The sequence below is a fragment of the Mastigoproctus giganteus genome, chromosome 4 (genome assembly GCF_048544385.1).
Source record: "Mastigoproctus giganteus isolate SK-2022 chromosome 4, ASM4854438v1, whole genome shotgun sequence".
Taxonomy (NCBI): Eukaryota; Metazoa; Arthropoda; class Arachnida; order Uropygi; family Thelyphonidae; genus Mastigoproctus; species Mastigoproctus giganteus.
The window spans coordinates 55192519-55211778 of record NC_143578.1 but is presented as its reverse complement, the minus strand read 5'-3'; the positions used below and the strand labels follow the sequence as shown (position 1 = coordinate 55211778).

The following is a 19260-nucleotide window of genomic DNA, read 5'->3' as shown; positions in this document are numbered from 1 at the left end:
GACACGTTTGTTTCACATGTTTCTTCATACATCTCAGAACATTGTTTAGGATGCTGCAGTAAAGAGAGAAAAACAACAAGACTCTTATTGAAAGAAAGAAAACAGTTTTTGCCTTTTAATAAAAGTTATTCACGATAACTTAAATTGAATATAGTTCCTTTCACGGGAGAGCGTATTTGCCTAGGGGTCATTTTGTGCATAGTAGTAAGAATAAGAAAAACATACAAGCACGAAATTGGTGAGAATTACGGTTTTCCGTACTGGCCACCAGTAAAGCTTCACAGAAAGTAAGACAGAAATGGAATATTCATAAAAATGGAAAGTAATGCGAAGAACAAGAGATGTGTACATAATTTCATATTTTTTAAAAAATCATTAAAGCTGAAAAAACAAAATGGTATTGTTTTACACAAAACAAAATCATTAAACAAAATGGTTTAATTCAGAGCAAAAACCAGCATTAGCCAAAATTAAAATTTCGGCTAATGCTGAGACAGAGCTGATCGTGTTTTTTGGGTTGTCATGGATTTTGTGTCGAGAAAGCTGAATTAACAATATATTGTAATAGAAGCACTGATGCTACACCTAATCGAAAAAAGAATAAGTCTTGTTATTTTGATTGCAATTTATCATAAATGCAATCGCAATTTATATTTATATAAAGCACTTTTAATGATGTTTCTGGGATTAGCTGCTGGAAATGCTCGGTAAATATTTTTACATCTGTCATACACTCGTGAAGCATTCATTTTAGGGAGTCCAGATTGGTAGATATGTTCCTATAGTGACTCCCCAAATAATTATCGGATCTCTAAAAACGATTCACCAAAAACATATTTGCCAAAAAAATTCATCTAATGATACAATTCTTAAACAGTTCATTCCAAATTAAAAAAAAAAAAAAAAAATCAAGAACAATCTGTCGTATATCAAAATCATCGAAGAGGAAAATCACTAAAAACAGTTCATCTCATCCAATGGAGGAATTACCAAACAAATTATAGAAATAAGTTTTCAATGTGCACTGTGTAAAAGTTAAGTTAAACCATAAAATCTCATCAATTTATGCATCGTAATCATGGGTGCTCAAAATTGAGTGGCCTGCCTTGCATAGTTCAGGCGTTTGATTCAGAGTATGATCATCATTGACAACTATACAACTCTCATTACGAGCTCTCACGCTGTTTTCAGGCTAGATGATGAAACCTTTCGGTAAAAAAAAAATCCTACAAGCGCAGATCTTAGTGAATCAAGGTTTTTGGAGGAGTAAGATATCGATGTGCTCCAGTTCGTCTCCTTAAAGAAGCCCAGACATACTCAATCGGATTCACATCAGAAGATCGGTCTAGCCACTCCATAAAAAAAAAAAAAAAAAAAAAAATTCACCTTGAAGGAATTTGTCGAAGCCTATTTCAATCCTTTTTCAATATATGTTAATCGCCAAAGCAACCAAGGTTAAGTAAGAGGCGTCAGCATATTGTGTCTGTAATCGTGTATATTCTTCGATAGGTTTGCTGTTTTAGCATTACGGAAAACCGAGTTCTGGTTTGTGCAACCCCTGCCTGAGACCATCTGAGCCAAGTTATGAAAAAAAAAAAAAAAAAAACCTCACAGAAATTCCAGGCGTCATTGACTGGAATCGAACGTAGACGTTTTCCACCATGTCGGGGAGGACGACGATTATACCTACTATGGTGTGTGTGTGAGAGAGAGAGAGAGTAAGTGAGTGAGTGTGTGCGTGTGTGTGTGTGTTTTTTCCTATGGTAGCCGACCGGGCTAGCCGAGTGGGTAAAGTACCTGCCCGGCAACCCAAAGGTCGCGGGTTCGATTCCCGCCTCGGGCTTGGATCAAAGTACTGCAAAAACCTTGGGAGGTGCAATATGGCCATAGAAGCCGATGCGCCAATAACTACCAAATCAATCAAATCAATTTCCTATGGCATTTCGCTGTTCGGACGAGGTATCTATCAGCCTAGAATGTTTCAAATCTTGGCTGACATTGAACTAGTCTTTTAGCCTTCGGGATACTGCTGTTGTTGCCATAACTTTTATAATACCATTCTTGATACGTTTAAGGCTCTTACAACCACAACTTTAACAAACAAAAAAAAAAAAATCCAAACAGACCAAACACCGTATTGAATCATTCAAACGTCTATGTTGCATTTTGCTGAGCTAACCTGAAGCCTTGTGGATTATGTGCTGCTGAATTAAAATTTAGAAATAAAATTGAACACCCCATTAGAATTCAGTAACGTATTTTAGGTCACACAATTATATTATATATATTATAATAATATTATATTATCGACGCCATATTCAGTTTGCACATTAAATTACATCCATCGTATTAATTTTTTAATGTAATAATGTATGAAATTGCATATTATAGTACCTTATGTTATTTAAAATAATTATTATTAAATAATATTATTATTTAAAATCTCATGAGGACAATACCATTTGTCTCTTATTTTTAGTAATAAAAATATATATTTTTACATCAAATTGTTACTTCAATAAATTGAGAATGATTCATTAATTATTGTTTCCAATTTTATTATGTTACAAGGAAGTGATTTTTAACAAAAATGATATATACTTACAGCTCAGCTGGTAAATCAATTTTGAATTCAGAATCTTGAGCTCCGGTTCCTTGAGATCCGTTCTCCAAATTTTTGAGGCAATTTCGTGTGTTATTGATATTTTGTTTCATCAGTGTGTCAGCACATACCTCTCTTTCCATGTATGGCATAGTGTCATCTGTTAGAAACGATAAAACCATGGTTATTACAAGTATACAATAGTGTTTCAGTTTTGCACATATGGTATTATATAATCTACTTGAAACAACTATTATACGAGTGCAAGAGTTTCTGCTCTTTTCTTTCTTCAGTGTGTGTATGTGGGTGGGTGTGTGCGCGCGCACGCGCACACAGACGGACGGATTATCATGAAATTTTAATTATAATAATTTTTTTTTTAGCTTGCTGAGAAAAACGGATAACATAGGTTTTAGGTAAAAACTATTTAATACAAACAAGTTAAAGTACAGGTTAAAATAAGATAAAAATAAAGTAAACAAATCACCAAAGCTTTCGGACAGAGGTTCTCCTTCCTCAGAGGGAAAAGCGTTAATACAAAAAGTATAAAGAATGCCCGGTCATGGTGGTCATGCGAGGTGAAACGCGTGCCACAGGTGCAGAAACAATTAGCAGTTGGAAGTAGAGGCTCGTAGTTGTAACAGCAACGCTTGGGTATACTGTGGGTACCAACGTTTATCATTCAGGGTGATGGCTGCTTCAATGATGGGGTGGATGCGACCTTCATTGTTCAGGTTAAAGGAATCGCGACAACACGAGATGTGGAGTGATTCCAACCAGACGCGACGACGGTAGTGGCGGGATCGGTCAATAATTTTAACGTCGCGGCATGGGTCGATGTCTTGCTGGGTAGACCAGAAGTGCTCCACGATCGCTGAGTGTTCCAAATCCTCAGAACGGATTGCTCTTTCGTGTTCGGAGACTCGATCTTTGAGTCTTCTGCCAGATTCGCCAACGTAGCAGCAGTGCAGTCACAGCAGGAAATGCGGTACACTGAACTGCTCCGCAAGAAGGGAGAAATCGGTGTCTTTACACTCGAGACGAAGTACTGCAATTTCCTGCCTGGAAGTTGCAAGCACTTTTATCCCGTAAGCCTGTAAGACCTCAGAGAGTTGTTGGACAAGTACGGGTAGTGGGAGATAAAGACAGTCGAGGTGGGATCATCGCTACGTGCGGTGTAGGGTTTGTTGCGCGGTCACACCTATCCAAGGCACTGTTAAGGTAGCAGTGCCTTGGATAGATGACTGCCTTTATCCCCTACTATTCGGCTTATCCCCCTTTCAGCATAAAAATAGTAACTTTTTTTTTTCTTTTCTTAGGTCCTAGCCACTGAAATCTCAGGAAATTAGGTGCCAGGGCCTGCCAGAGTAAATATAACTATACTGGGTGTACCTGGTCTGCCTCCACGAGGCCAAGTGTGGGCAGCGGTGGGTCCCATTAAGGGCCCAACGGCTAAAAGGCCAGATTAACAACGGTACAAAACATTACACATATACAAGATCCATACACTTTTAAATTTTTGGCCTTTACAGTGTACTGTATCACACGACAATGTATACTACGCGGAGATGGGGGAACCCCTGGTGCCGTCTGACCCAAAAACACTTTACACTTTACCCGAACCTGTCAAATAGAGCATTAAAGGTAGACCGCCACCTGTTTCCTTATAAACTCAAGCACCTACATTGACTGGAACCCATACAAAACAATCAGAGTAGTCTTGATTTCGCCCAGTGCATGATTGATAATGTTGCCCAGCATCCAGAATGGTTATTTAACATCCTATGGACCAATGAATCACACTTTCATGTTGATGGATCACTGGTGAGAGCAATTTCTCCTACTGATTTTGCTTATTTCGAATTTCCGGTAGCAGAAACCCCTCATGTGCATGTCGAGGAATCACTCCACGCAATAATGCGGTATAGTGCCAGGGTAGCTCTGGCGTTCCATTCCCGAGCGCATTTATTGTTTGCCGGTAATGGGCGTCCCATTTAGGCTCCATGATGAGAGGGAAGCCCGGCACTAAACCAAACGAAAAACTTCCATGAATCCTGATATTGTAAGCTTTTCTTCTGACAACAACAACATGGCCCCTAGCAGGTATGAATACAGATGACCAGCATATGACTATTGCAGAAAAATGACCACGAACGGAAGAAGAATCATGAGCTACACCACGTTTTTAGTAATCCATTCGACATCTGAAAAACTATTGGAAAGATGTCGCGCTTCTTTATTCAGAAGGGACTTGAAGGATTGGCAGGGTAACCGAAATCAGTCAAACGGCTACGCTCCGATGATATCTTAATAGAAACGAAAAACATTCAGAACAGCACCTTCGAGCCACCTCTGTTGGGGGAATTCCAATTGCAGGTACCCCTCATAAGACACTGAATTCATCACGTGGCATGAGCTCCAAATGGAATCTTATGGAAGTGTCAGAGGAAGAAATCTGAACTCAAGGAGTAACAGCTCTAAAGAGAATATTCGTACGTAGGGATGGGAATCTAGTACTTACTAGTAATCTGATCTTTACTTTTAATATGCCAAAATCTCCTAATGGGATTGAAGTTGGGTACCTGCACTGCACAGTAAGGCCATACATACCAAATCCCTTTGGATGCTTCAATTGTCAAAAATACAACCACTCGCAAATGGTCTGTCATGATTCCCTTGCATGCGCTCTATGTAGTGCAAAGAACGACAAAATAATGGGATTTTCAGCTACGAAACCCGTATGCATCAAATGCTAAGGAGAACACCCTGCATACCCACGAGCATGCCAGCGGTGGAAGGAGGGAAAAGAGATACAGACACCCAAGGCAGAGCTGAACATATCCTATCAAGGTGCAAGGAAATCAGTGTAGCCAATAAATAATAATAAAGCTAAACATGCTGAGAGAGTAGCAGCGAAGCATTCCATTGGGACACAAACTGATGTGTTCCACCAAGGGAGTCATTCATTTCCATTGCGCGCTATTTATTGAGCTCTCAAAAACCAACCCAAAAAACAGCCAGCTGCCACTCCAATATCAGTATCTCTTTGCGCTTCCACACTAACAAGACCGAGTGAAAAAAAAAAAAAAAACCCACTGGAGGAGCCATCCAGAACAAATGGATGTCGAAGTCAAGGAGGTATACAGTCCTTGAACTCTTCACAGAAGACGAAGATATGGACATAGGTCAGCATCTCTTATTTCTAAAGAAAGGTAAATCCAGGACTGAGAAAACAAAGCCTTCAGCCCTTCGGAAGCCCTTCAGACTGACCCGGCAAACATAAATAATGATCACGTTCAAATTCTTACAGTGGAATTGCCGTAGATTCTGTCGGAATAGTGATGACATCAAGGCTCTCTTGTGTAAGCATGAAGCAACCTGCTTTTACATACAGGAGACGTATCTAAAGGCAAATGCTTTCAGATACGTTTCCTTGCTTGCGAAACTGCTTAAACATTCGCAAGGACAGAGCTGGGGCTGTACCTGCCCATGAAGGAGTCGCCATTCTTGTGGGTAACCATACCCCTTTCCAAGCTACGCCACTTACTACCAACTTAGAGGAGATAGCAGTTCGCCTAACAGTAGGATTTCTCTTAACTGTTTGCTTCATCTATTTGCCACCTTGGACGACATCACTCAGGCAGACCTTGATGATCTCATTAAGCAGTTGTCCCCTTTTCTGTTACTCAACGGAATTTAATAACAGAAAAGGGAACACAACGGAAATAGTATTATTTTAACGAAAACAACGATCTGGTCCTAAATGCGGTATATAACACCTTCTTCTACATGCCTACCCGTACGTTTACAGCAATAGATCTCGGTATATGCTACCCGTCTCTCTTCCCTGTGCGTACATAGGTGATTCAGGACAACCTTTTTTGGAAGCCATCAGTTCCCCCCATGTTAACCATTCTGTAAAATGCTTTCAAAAAACATCTGAAAACCTTTAATACCACCACATTCAGAAAGGAGACAATTAATGACGCAGCGAATTACATCACAGAAAATATTGTCCAATCAGCCACAACTGCAATTCCGAAGACATCGACTCGGTTTCCACCATTTCCAAAGCCATGGTGGAATACAGAATGTACAGCAGCAAAAATGGCTCAAAACAAAACACGGGGGGAAGTTCGTCGTTGTCCCACCACAGATAATCAAACAGCTTTCAAATATGCCCGAGCAAAAGCACGTTACGTTAGACGCCACAGTCAAAAGGAATCTTGAATCCGGTTCACATTTTCCATCAACTAGACTGTGTCTCCTTAGATTGTCTGGGACGAAGTCCGAAAAATGAAGGGCAGATATACATCGCCCACTTCATCGATCCTAGATTATAATGGTTTTGCATTTGCAGACCCAACTGCAGTTGCTAACTCTAGAGGAGACATTTGCTAAAGTGTCTGCTGAAGCGTCTTCTTCCCACCCCCCTTAATTTCTGGCCCTCAAACGAAAAGCAGCATTTGAAGTTAGTTTCACAGAATGGGAATTGAAAGCGACACTATCTCTATCCCATGCAAATGTCGTCGAGCCAGATGACATGCATTATGAGATGATCAGATGTCTTTCATTTGAATCTATGGATTAGCTGCTCTGTCTGTTCAACAGAATTTATCTTAGAGACCAGTTTCTGGACACTTCGGATAAGTCAATCGTGCTTGCCTTTCCCAAGCTAGGAAACGATCCAAAATTTAAGAATAATTACCGCCCAATTGCTCTGACAAGCTGCTTGTGCAAGGTTCCAGAAAGAATAGTCAATGCCCGTCTCATGTGGTATTTAGAAGCAAATGACCTCTTTTCCCAAAGTGCAATGTGGCTTCCAAAGGAACAGGGCCAACTATTGACCATTTAATAAGATAAGAAAGATCTATTCGAGATGCTCTCCTCAAGCGCGAGCATGTGTTGTAGATTTTCTTTGATATGGAAAAAGGGTACGACACGACTTGGAGATTTGGAATTTTAAAAGATATCTATAATCTTGGTGTTAGGAGTCTCTTCAAGCACAAACTTCCACTCCTCTCACACACTTCCGATATTACCAAACTTCTAAACTACAGAAGTCTCAGAACGGATCTTTACCCTCCGCTTACTCGTCTCATTTAAAATGATAGCGGGTGAAATCAATACGCCAAGTTTTTGGCAGATAATTACTCCGAAACCCTTAAGAGCCCTCCCTTCTTTACAGCCCATGGCGTGAAGGTCCAGGAAGGGAGACATATTCCTGCTAATGGAGATGCTCCAACACGTACAGGAGATGGATGTTGACCACAGGAAATTCATTGCGGACAAATCCTACAGATGTAACATCAGGGAGCAGCTTTCCTCCTCAGCTGAGTGACTATCGTTGTTTTCCTTGATCGGTATGTTGCCATTTTGGGGGAAAAAATTTTTTTTTCTCATTTCCTGTGTTTACAACTTTTTTTTTTTTTTTTTTTTCGTTTTTTCCTGTTTTAGTTCCTTTTTATGTTAAACCTCTATCATTGTTGCTGTTATGGGTATTGCATCAGGCATGCATGTAATATTTTCACTGATTGCAATAAAGATATTATATGTAGTGTGCATAGTGTTAGGGTCGGGCGCCACATGTGGTTTCTCACATCTGCACCATATGTACGCTGTGAAGAAATATAGTACTATTGTAAATGCCAGGAAAGTGTTGTGCAATGAATGTGTAGTAATATGTTGGGTGCACGTTTTCTGCACATACCACTGGTAGCCAGGCTGCCCATTAAACTATGGCATGTCTCCATCAGGGTCGCCTGAGCTTCCTGAACTGAGACCAATTAAAAAAAAAGAAAAAATAAGGTAGTACAGGGTGTACGGAAGAAGAGGTGGGAGTGAAAGTAAGGGTAACGGGATGTAGGTGAAGGCATCCCCTAAGTTGACAGTGGAGCGTTTGTCTCACCAGGCGAAAAGGGGAGGGAGATAACCCCAGGAAGGGTAGAAAAGCCAAGCAGCGAGAGTGCTCAGTGTGACCAACATTTGGCGGTGGAGTGATGTAGACCATTACCCTACCCAACCATGTGGCTGGGATAGCAGGTAATCCTACCCTGGATGTTCCAGAGTTAGCAAGTCGATTTTCGTGAAAAGGTCAAGTAGAGATTTTATTTCCTATTTGGGCAAGTCCCTCACGGATTTGTATCCCTAGCCTGAGTTGGTTGTAGAGTCCTGCGCCTAGCAAAAAGTTCTGTGCGTACTCCGTTAGTAATTTGTAGTATTGTTCGTCAGAAATGAAGAAATGAACAGGTGCTCCTGTCCTTGTGGTATGTGTTGGAGTCAGGTGTATAGTATTCCTCGAAGATCGTCATAAATTGGGCAGTTATAAAGATGGGCCCAATCTTCAATTTCTCCACATATACAGTAGGGGTTATTGATGATTCCCAAGGTAGCCAACTTATGATTAATAGAACCGTGTCCAGTTACCGCCCTCCTTATTCCGTTTGTGTGTAACAGAGATGATGTTATTATCTATGCCGACGATATAAAGTTCCTAACGGAAATACCACCATCAGCCGACAGGGGAGTGATCACATTGGAAATCTGTAATAAGATCACAGCTTTCTCTAGCCATCTCAACCATTTCGGTCTTAAACTGAACCCCCAAAAATCCGTTATTATGGTTTTTTTCTCTAAAGAAGTGTCCCACATCCATACAACCCCTCACTGCACGGTGCAGTTATTCCAAGTGTAACTAAACACAAAGATCTCGGTGTAACCTTCGACCCAAAACCTTAGATTCAACTGTCACATGGAATGTGTTCTACGCAAGATCAGCCGAATGCGCTGGATTGCCCGTCAACATCTTCTTCATCACACAGATGCAAGAACCACAATCAGATAGCATAGTGTGCATAGTGTTGCCCGTCAACATCTTCTTCATAACACAGATGCAAGAACCACAATCAGATACCTGGAAACCGTTGTGTATCCTACCTTTCTGTATGCCTCTGAAATATGGGCATCCGCAGTACCTTCTCTCATGAAGCCCATCTTCGCCAATGAATACTGGATATTGAAGTGGGCAACCCACAAACATCGACTCCCCCCCCAGCAGAGGACCACCAGCATGACCGACCAACTTCAAATCCCACGGCTGCCTCAAATAATCCGCATGAGGAGAACTGTGACCACATTCAAAATGCTGGTTGGAAAAATCAACTCCCCTGACTTCTGGGATATATGCCAGTGGCATGTTCCACTTCCTTCCTTACGAGCCACCCCTCTTCTTCAGCTACAACGGAACAGGCTGAAGATCAGTGACAGATTCCTACCTGGACAAGTACTTCCTACAGTACAAGCCCTGCTAATGATCGGAGTTTACCTCCAGAAATTCGCTTCTAATCCCGATTACAGGCGCTCGTTGGCCGAACTTGTTCCCCTTTTGTTTGGCCCCTGATGTCGACTGATACCGATACCTCCACCTGCTATCTACTATGAGGCGCAGAATGGCACGTCTCAGGCAAATCGACGAACTGTTTCACAAGAAAATGCAATACCGAACATCAATTTGGAACTGTGAAATATTCTGACTTTTGTGAAAATGCTTAAATACGTGCTTTGTACATATGAACGTGAACATACCTTGGTGTACTGTCTGCCTGACAACTATGTACATACTCATATCTATTGAAAGATTAATGCTACGTTTTTAATTGTTATGTTATCTTTTATATACTGTACAAATTTTTATACTGTACATATTTTTAATATTATCCCCATATCATTGTCAAGCCCCTGGCCGTGGCGGGTACAATATTGTATCTGTATCTTTACTGTACAATAAAGATTTTCTTCTTCTTATATGTACAGTAGGGGCTTGGCGAGGACCAAGGCTGCGACTTTGACATTCAGAATGAATTTCTTAGTTATTAGGCCCTTATCAGTTTCTTACCCCCATCTTGTCTGCCAGATTTGTAGTAGTATGGCAACTAGTTTCTTCTTTTCTTTCTTCGGTCATTGTGGGTGTCGATGGTATGTTCAAAGATGGTAGCTGCGATTCCCGTGACAAGCAGTACTGCAATTCTCGATGGATAACCTCCAAGTCAAGGGGAGAACACCCGCAAGATCTGGTTGATGCCGCAGTCAGATCATCACAATCTCAGAACACTCGTAGCCTATTAGTTTCCTATATAGACTGCAGGCATATGTTATACAGCACTTCAAATTATTCTCCCAGTGGCAACAATCTTGGCATGGACAGGTTACAAACAAACTCTATCAGGTAAGGGCTGAAATCCAACACTAGCAGTCTAGTCTGCGCAGGAACTGTCGAGAGGAATTTGTTCTTGCTTGCCTCCGCATAATGTCAGCCATTTAACAAACCCATTCCTGTTGAAGGCAGATGACTCCCCTATGTGTGAGAATTGTCTGAATGTTTTAAGCATTCGGTATATTTAACCCCAGTGTCCACGTTATTGGCATGAACATGTTTTATATTTTATCGCTTTTAGTCACCTGACTGAGCCTTATACACTCAGTCAGATTTTATCCAACAACGACTAAGTGTCAGCCGTTTTAATTATTTAAAGTCCTTAAACATTTTAGTCTTATTTAAAAATACATAATTTATACCTTTATCGTTATATTATTTGACATAGTGACCTAATTTTTAGATAATTGAAATATTTCAACCTTCATCTTTTCGATGACGTGGTTTTCGTGCATTATAGCCTTAATTTTAATGTTCCAGTGAAATCTAAACATAACATAACCTAATCTCCACGCAATAAAAGGTATATGGTGTGGGTTTACGACTACGCTATTATTGTTTGCTTTGAAAGTATTAACAATCAAGGACATCTTGAGACATGCACAATAACGGCATACAATATCTAACCTACTGTGGACCAAAATCATCCCAGAGATTATTGAACGTGGTTTATATTAAAGCATAATTTTTTACGCAGGATGGTGCTACTCCATATATTGACAATAATGTTAAACAGCTACTACAAACCTCAAGGAACAGCGAATTATCAGTCGCCATTTTCCACATCCCTAGCCTGAAAGATAGCCCAGCCTAATTATAACAAACTTTTCGTTGTGAGGAATATCCGAAACACCGTATTTACGGAATTTTCAACGCTTTCAGATTTGAAAAGCGCAATCCATCGGGTGCTAGTGATCATTCCATCCGAAATTTTGAAGACAGCTGGTAAGAATACAATGCTCCGTCTTGATTTCTTATTAGAAAATAACAGTGGACACTCCTGGAGATTTGGTCGCCAATCATTGGCATTCAGAAATTTTTGGAATCACGCATCCAGAAATTTTGCTTGGGAATGTATAGTTGCAAATTAACACGTAATATAAAAATGTTCTTGGGGTCTTTAGTCCCTCGTTCCTCGTTGGTGCATCTATGTCCTCAATAAAGATTGGGGAAAAATTCACATTTGTGTTATTTTTCAAAATTAATCATTTTGCGCGTCCTCCTGGTAGTTAAATTTCAAACACAATTTTTTATTGTTTAAAAAAATCCCACGTATACTGATTGCAGCGCAAAAACCGTTTTTTGATCCTGCATATATTTTTTGATTTATTAATTTTTTAAAAATGGGATACTTTATAACTAGCCTATAAATATATACATGTCTTTCTAATGGTCATTGCAAATGGAGCTTGGATGGCATGCGGCAAGTTTGAAATAACAGTCAAATCTTATGATTATGGAAGTTATATTTAGATTGGAGGTTACCAAAAGTAATAGTGGGTACTCACCTTCCCCATGTTTCCTTTCTTCGGGATGCGTTTTATTTTTTTCTTCAGTCTGAAGATTTTGGGAAGTGGCCTGTGCAATCTGTAAATCTTGAGAATTGCCCTGCGTGACCTGTGAATTTTGGGAATTGCTTGGTGCGGTGGGTTCCGAAAATATATCCTGCAAGAAGCCTGACACCTGACTTTCAGGTTCTTCCTGTGCAGATGATGTCTCTATTACTTCGCATACCCTGCGACCTAGAGAGTCGGTAGTAACCTTTATTACTGTAACGTTGGAAGACTGCGTTGGGGCTTGCAATCTGAAGAACATGAGCATACTCTCCAGCGATTTCACCACGTCAAAAGTGCAAAGTTTAAGCACATCCTGTAAGCATTCCGTTATTTCTTTGTCGTTTCTGTAAATTAAACAAGAAGAGCAAAGGATCGAATATTATTCCATTCAAAAAAAAAATAAAAATCATTTCATAACAGAGTAAGTTATTCATGATAGGGTAGTGCAAGAATTGTTTTTCTTTTTAACCACACTACTATGAAGTACAGTCGATTCCAGTTATTTGGGACACATCGGGACTAGTGCATTTTGGCCCGATTAAGCGGCTGCCCCAATTATCCGAAGTTTCACATAAATAGTTAAAAATACAATGGATCCCCGCTTTACAATTTTTTCACTGTACAATCAAATCACGTTACCATAGTAAGTACCGTTCACTATACGATGTGTAGTAAGCTCCAGTCATTGTGATCACGTTTGTGAATTGAATTTTAATTCTATTAAACAGCGATTCTAATTAGCGAAAATAGGAGGAATATATCCACTGGCTCTTAAAGTAAAGATATATTAAGCACAAATTTACCCTTAATACCTTACCAATTAAAAAATTAAATAATACGTGAAAATCGGAAGAATATACGTGATAATCGAAATAATCAATACCTAACTGTAATATTTACATACTAACTAGTTGACATTTCTGTTCACTGACATTTGTGGGTTGGGGTTAAAATTTAAAACAGTAAAAAGATAAGCAATCAATAACAAAGAACTCGGCACACACAAATTGCAAGTAACACGATATGCGCAAGTGAGAACGGAGTAACAAGTTACGAAGCTTTAAGAATAGGAATGAAGAGAAGATTCTGAAAATTTATTTTTTTATATGATTGAAAATTTCATGCAAGTGTAAACACATTTCGCCATAATAACCCACAGAATTCCAGCTGTCGGTATTATCCCAATTCAATAAGATCAAGTTTACTATCCGTTCATGATAGATTTCGCTAACAGAAAAGCCCAATAAACAGGTGGCTTATAATTGTTTTTATTGTTTTATGGTTGTCACCTCCAAAAATCCGACCGAACCACGTGGTACGGTCGGAGACAATTATAGGGTAATCTCCAGTCTCTTGCTCAGATTAAACGGCATGTTGTCCCAATTAAGAGAGTTTAAACCCTGGCTATTTTCTCGATTGGGTTCTGCTTTTTAAGATTTACCCCAAATAAACGGCTGCTCCGATTAACCGGTGGCCTAAATAACCGAAATCCACTGTTTTGCATAAGTGATGAAAATGGCAGGATTGTTTAGCTAGTGCAATGGGAAAAGTGTATATTAAATCATTAATGAAAGATATCAAATAACAATATAGTATACGCACCTTGTAAGTCCATTAGCCTCTGCTGGTACTGTTGAACTCGTATATTTACGTTCCACACAAGAACTAATGACGTCAAACTGGAAGTGGCCTGAACAACCCTGCATATCATCCTTCAAGGGACCTGGAATACGATACAGAATCATTGCAACTTATATCAGAAAATACGGCGTCACAAATATCTTTTCAGCTTTCACATTGTTCTTTATAACAATGAATACTTTTTACTAATGTTGCTGTTTATAGAGTGCTTCTTTACAAGTGTCCCCATAAATATTTCAGCCAACTGTAGCTTTTAGTTAGCTTAGCCCCAACATTAATGTTGGCTTATAACTATAGGCGAGTTATAGATTAGCTAAGCTCCGGTATTAATGTTATAGCCGCTCTTTTGAGTTGCTATTTTTAATATGTTACCTAAATTTAGAGTCAAGATTAGCTTAGATTTCAGTTAGATACGTTGATCTGTTTTATGGGGGGGATGAATAACGCTGTTAGTACTTCTGTTCACGTGATCTGTAAAATCACGAAGGTTTGATGGAAAGAGTTACGCAACGCAACGGATATCATTGAAAAAACATAGTTTGGTGTGTTTTTAGTTCTAGATGGCCATAATTCCAATGGCCATCTAGTTATTTCAGCAATTGTTCTTTCTGGTTGCCTTAGCTGGAACATACTCTTATACAATACGCTTCCTTGCCATTTTGTTAGGAACGTGTAGTTTGGGTTATATGCAATAGACTACGCAAAAATATATAAACTAAGCGGTCACATAGTGTAAGACATTTACAGGAAAGCGCTATAACCGAACAGTTTGCTATGTTCGGGTCTCCTGACGATGCTAGTGGGAGCCAGACGTGTTCAAAGCCGCTAAGTGGATTTTCTTATTTATTGATTTGAAATTATTGTTTTTCTAAAACTTTTGATTTAAATTTAGTAGTATAGCATTATTTTGTGATTTTCTGATTAATCTGGTGAATTTATTCTTTACTCGGCCTTGTAATTGCATAAAAGTATCGGTAAGGGTATCAAATCCACGCGTTACAAGTTGCAGCTCTGCTGAACGAGAAGTTTTTTAGCCATATTTAGCCGCTTTATTGCCCAATTGATACATCAAATTATTTTCTATAGGTAGCTTATAGACCTAGTCAGGATCGTTAGTTTATACTGAATTGAGACAGCGATATTTGAAAGATAATTAATTCTTAAGTGTCCGTAGATTTACCGTTCGTAACTTGCCGCCATTGTTATACGATACAACGTTATATCCCGAACTAGATAGCGTTAGTATAGTATAGTATAGTATAGTATATATAGCATAGTATATAATATAATATTGTCAATTAATCAGTAAAATATATTAATTTTGTTAAACTTCGTTGTCAATTAAATTGTAGTTTTAACTAAATACATATAACGACTTAGATTACAAACGTAACATAATTAATTAATACATAACTTGATACGGAAGTTATATAAACGGAACTCGTAGATAATACTTGATACTGAAAAATATATATAGCTGTGTTGGGATACAAGTTTAGGGTTTTAATTTTGTACTGAAATTGAAATTTTATTGAAATTAAATCGAAATCATGACTCAGACCAGAGCAGCAAAGCAAAAGGCTCAAGCTAATAGGAGTGCTGTGGCTCAGAGCAGAACTGAGGGGGGCAGTTGCCCTCTGAATCACAGCCTTTTAAAATGCACTGCTTGCTTGATGTTTGTGGACAATTGCGTACGGGATATGATATTGCCATGGGGGATGTCTTCGTGTGTGCGCGATGCAAGGAGTGTAACGAAATCAGGCGACAACTCAGCGTTGTTATGGGCCTATATGAGAGCTTGAAGGACAGGGTGGATGCCCTCGAAGGATCTAAATTGAGGGGCCCATCAAGCTCTCAGCTGCCCACATCAACGCCAGAGTTTGCACTTTGTCATCACGCAACACGGCGGCAACCCCCAAGGCAGAATGCGCTGGTCCCACAGGAAATAGTAGTTGTTGGTAACTCTGTTGTCAGGGAAACGGGAAATATGCTTTCTAAAAAGGATAGGTGGAACAGGACCAGGGTATGTCTGCCAGGGGCAAAGGTTGATGCGACGTTGTAGAGCGGATATCATCTTTTAAGGGCACAAAAGGTGATATAGTTGTACACGTTGGCACTAATGATATTAAGAGTAGGAGACCGGCAGAATTACTTAACAAGTACAGGTCACTGTTGAAAAAAAGCCGTGAATTAGGGTTGAGTTTGAAAGTATCTGCAATTCTGCCCAGACACGATAGGAGGGAGTATATGATGAGAGCCTTGTCGATCAATTCGGCCCTGGAAAGATTGTGCAAGGCTTAAGGGGTAGAATTTTTTTCAGCCTGGTCTGTACTTGTTAACAGGAGAGACTGCTTCTACAGGGATGGGATACACTTAAATAGAAAGGGTGCAAGAATATTTGCTTATGCTATCGAGGCAGTGTTAGGTGGGTCGGAAAACTGCTAGCTTGGGGGGATACAAGGACTAATAGATTAACAGTAGCCACTGGCAGAGGTGAAAGTGATTCTTGCAATGCTTCTGTTGGAATGAGCAGAAGCCTGGAAAACAATGCAGGATATTTCAGAGACTGCTGGGAGTCATTGCGGTACAAGTAAACACATGGGTTGTGTTAGGGTAGCTAAGAATAGGAACAGGTGCATGTATACTTGCATGTACACCAATGTTAAGAGTTTGCTAAATAAATTTGATGAATTTGAGGTATTGCTCAAAGCATCAAAGGCAGATATTGTTGGGATATCAGAGACGTAGTGTCACGCAGATATAAGGAATGCAGAACTGGAATTTGAGGATTACAACGTCTACAGAAATGACAGAAAGGATAGGAAGGGAGGAGGGGTTATGCTATTAGTTAAGAAACACATAAAATCCAAGGAAGTGAAGCCAGTCGATATCGCTGGACAGTGCAGTGTAGAGTCAGTTTGATGTGACATACGCATTGGGAGATCAAAATTGAGAATAGGCGTGTGCTATAGGCCTAATGACTCTGATGAGTGTAATAAGAAATCGTACAGGGAAATAGAGTGGGCCAGTAAATCACAGATTCTTATAATGGGGGATTTTAATTTGTCAGATATTGACTGGAATTTGTGGGTTGGTCACTCACACACTAGCAAGGCTTTTGTGGATTTATTGGATGATTGTTTTCTACATAAGCATGTTCGGGAGGCAACTAGAGGGAGTAATACTCTTGATTTGATTATCAGTAGTGATTCTTCATGCATTAAGAATCTGCAGATAAAGGAACCACTAGGTGGCAGTGATCACAGTGTGCTAAGTGGGATTTACTCAAAGAGGTAACTACCATCAGGGGTAAAGGGAAGGGCTATTGCTTTCGTAAAGGCGACTACGATGGTCTGAGACAGTATTTAAATTCTATACAGTGGGACCAACTGATGATGTTACCAACAGCAAATTCAAAATGGGAAGCATTCAAAGAACTTATCTTGGAAGCTACTAGGCTTTACATACCAACTAAGATATGTTGTTCAAGGTTTAGGCCTAAATGGATGTCAGATGAACTAATGAGACATATGGCAGTGAAGTAAAATGCATGCGATACATATAGATTAACACGTGAGGCAGAAGCCTATGATAGATATAAGGTGATCTGTAACCAAGTTACAAAGGAGGTTAGGCAGACGAAGGCAGATTACGAGAAATCTTTGGCAAGGGATGTAAAGAAAAACAGCAAAGAGTTCTTTACCTATGTAAACTCTAGAAGGTAGGGGATGAATCAGATTGGCCCACTTGATATTGATGGTTCAACTGTTGATGATCCTGCTCAGGTAGCTAACAAACTAAATGAATATTTTGCATCGACATTCACACATGAGGAGTTATTCAGCGAGGGGAATGCCAGAGGTGTATTCAACTCTGGCAGTAAGCTAGATAATCTTTTAATAACTGAGAGTAAAGTGGTGGAAAAAATTTTGAAGATAAACACAAGAAAGGCACCTCGGGTGGATGGAATCTATCCAGTTATATTAAAGGAGACAGCAAAGGAAGTAAGCAAACCCTTTGCCATAATTATGAGAGCTTCCTTGGACTCAGGGGATGTACTCATAGACTGGATATGTGCAAATGTGACCCCCAATTCACAAAGGAGGATCAGAGGCTGACACAAGTAATTATAGACCTTTGAGTTTAACTTCTGTTCCAGGAAAATTAATGGAGGCACTGGTTAAAGCAACATGCAAGATCATGTAGACAAGACTTCAGTTATAGCTCGGACACAGCACGGTTTGTTAAGGAGAAGTCGTTCCTGACCAATTTGATTGGATACTATGATGCAGTCATAAAAGAACTGGATGTAGGGAATAACTTTGATATTATATACTTGGATCTTAGAAAGGCTTTTGATACTGTTGAACATGGAAGACTGCTGCACAAATTGGAGCAGTGTGGCATTGGAGGCAAATTGCTGCTATGGATAAAGGGGTGGTTGAGGGGGAGAAGAGAGTGAGTGGTAATCAATGGACACTGCTGATCGTGGACTAATGTTATTAGTGGAGTCCCTCAGGGTTCAGTGTTGGGTCCATTGTTTTCTGTATTTATAAATAATATTGATGATGGTATATCAAGCTTAATGTCCAAGTTTGCAGACGATATAAAGGTTGGCAGGGTTGTTAAAGACACTAGTGACGCTATGCTGCTGCAACATGATCTGGAAAGGTTGAGCAGATGGGCTGAGAGGTGGCAAATGAAGTTTAACATTGACAAATGTAAAGTACTACAAAGCTTGCAAAACTGAAATAGTTTAAAAATTCGGGTTGAAGAAATGACATAATTTAAATGACATCATCTGATAAAGGACTTGTAAGTACCTGAAAAAAGACTGAACCGTTAATAAATTCAAATTTATGGAATGAATGCTTTTAAAAAGTGCCCTATTTTGGGAGGAGTAAATAATATCATCTGATATGTATAAAGGATTTATATGTACCTAGAAAATGATTGAACAGTTAATAGATTCAAATTTATGCTTTTAAAAAATGCACTGTTTTGGGAGGAAGTACCATATATGTGTAAAATATCGATATGGAATTTCTAATTGACGAAAATTTATTATGAAGTCAGTTTTCTTTGCTTAAAAATTTTATTTTAAAAGAGTTGAGAAGTTGGTTGGTTGTTGTAGGGTTTTTATGTGCATCAGCATTTTAGGCCACATTGCGCCGTATGTATAATGTCTGTTAATTGCGTGGTTATGTGGTCGGTTTGTTGGATTAAAAACCCGAGTGCCCTGGAGAAAA

At 39.4% G+C, this 19260-nt stretch overlaps 1 protein-coding gene across 1 annotated transcript in view; it reads right to left on the bottom strand.

Moving 5' to 3' along the window:
* Positions 1-2601: 2601 nt before the first annotated feature.
* The window catches only part of LOC150086744 (uncharacterized), a 39486-nt gene continuing 22827 nt past the window's right edge, over positions 2602-19260 (bottom strand). The window contains exons 11-13 of the mRNA XM_090372241.1: positions 13973-14093; positions 12323-12714; positions 2602-2762 (exon numbers count right to left, since the gene is read on the bottom strand). Coding sequence (XP_090228367.1) covers positions 2602-2762; positions 12323-12714; positions 13973-14093 — 674 coding nt within the window. The remainder of the gene's footprint in view (positions 2763-12322; positions 12715-13972; positions 14094-19260) is intronic.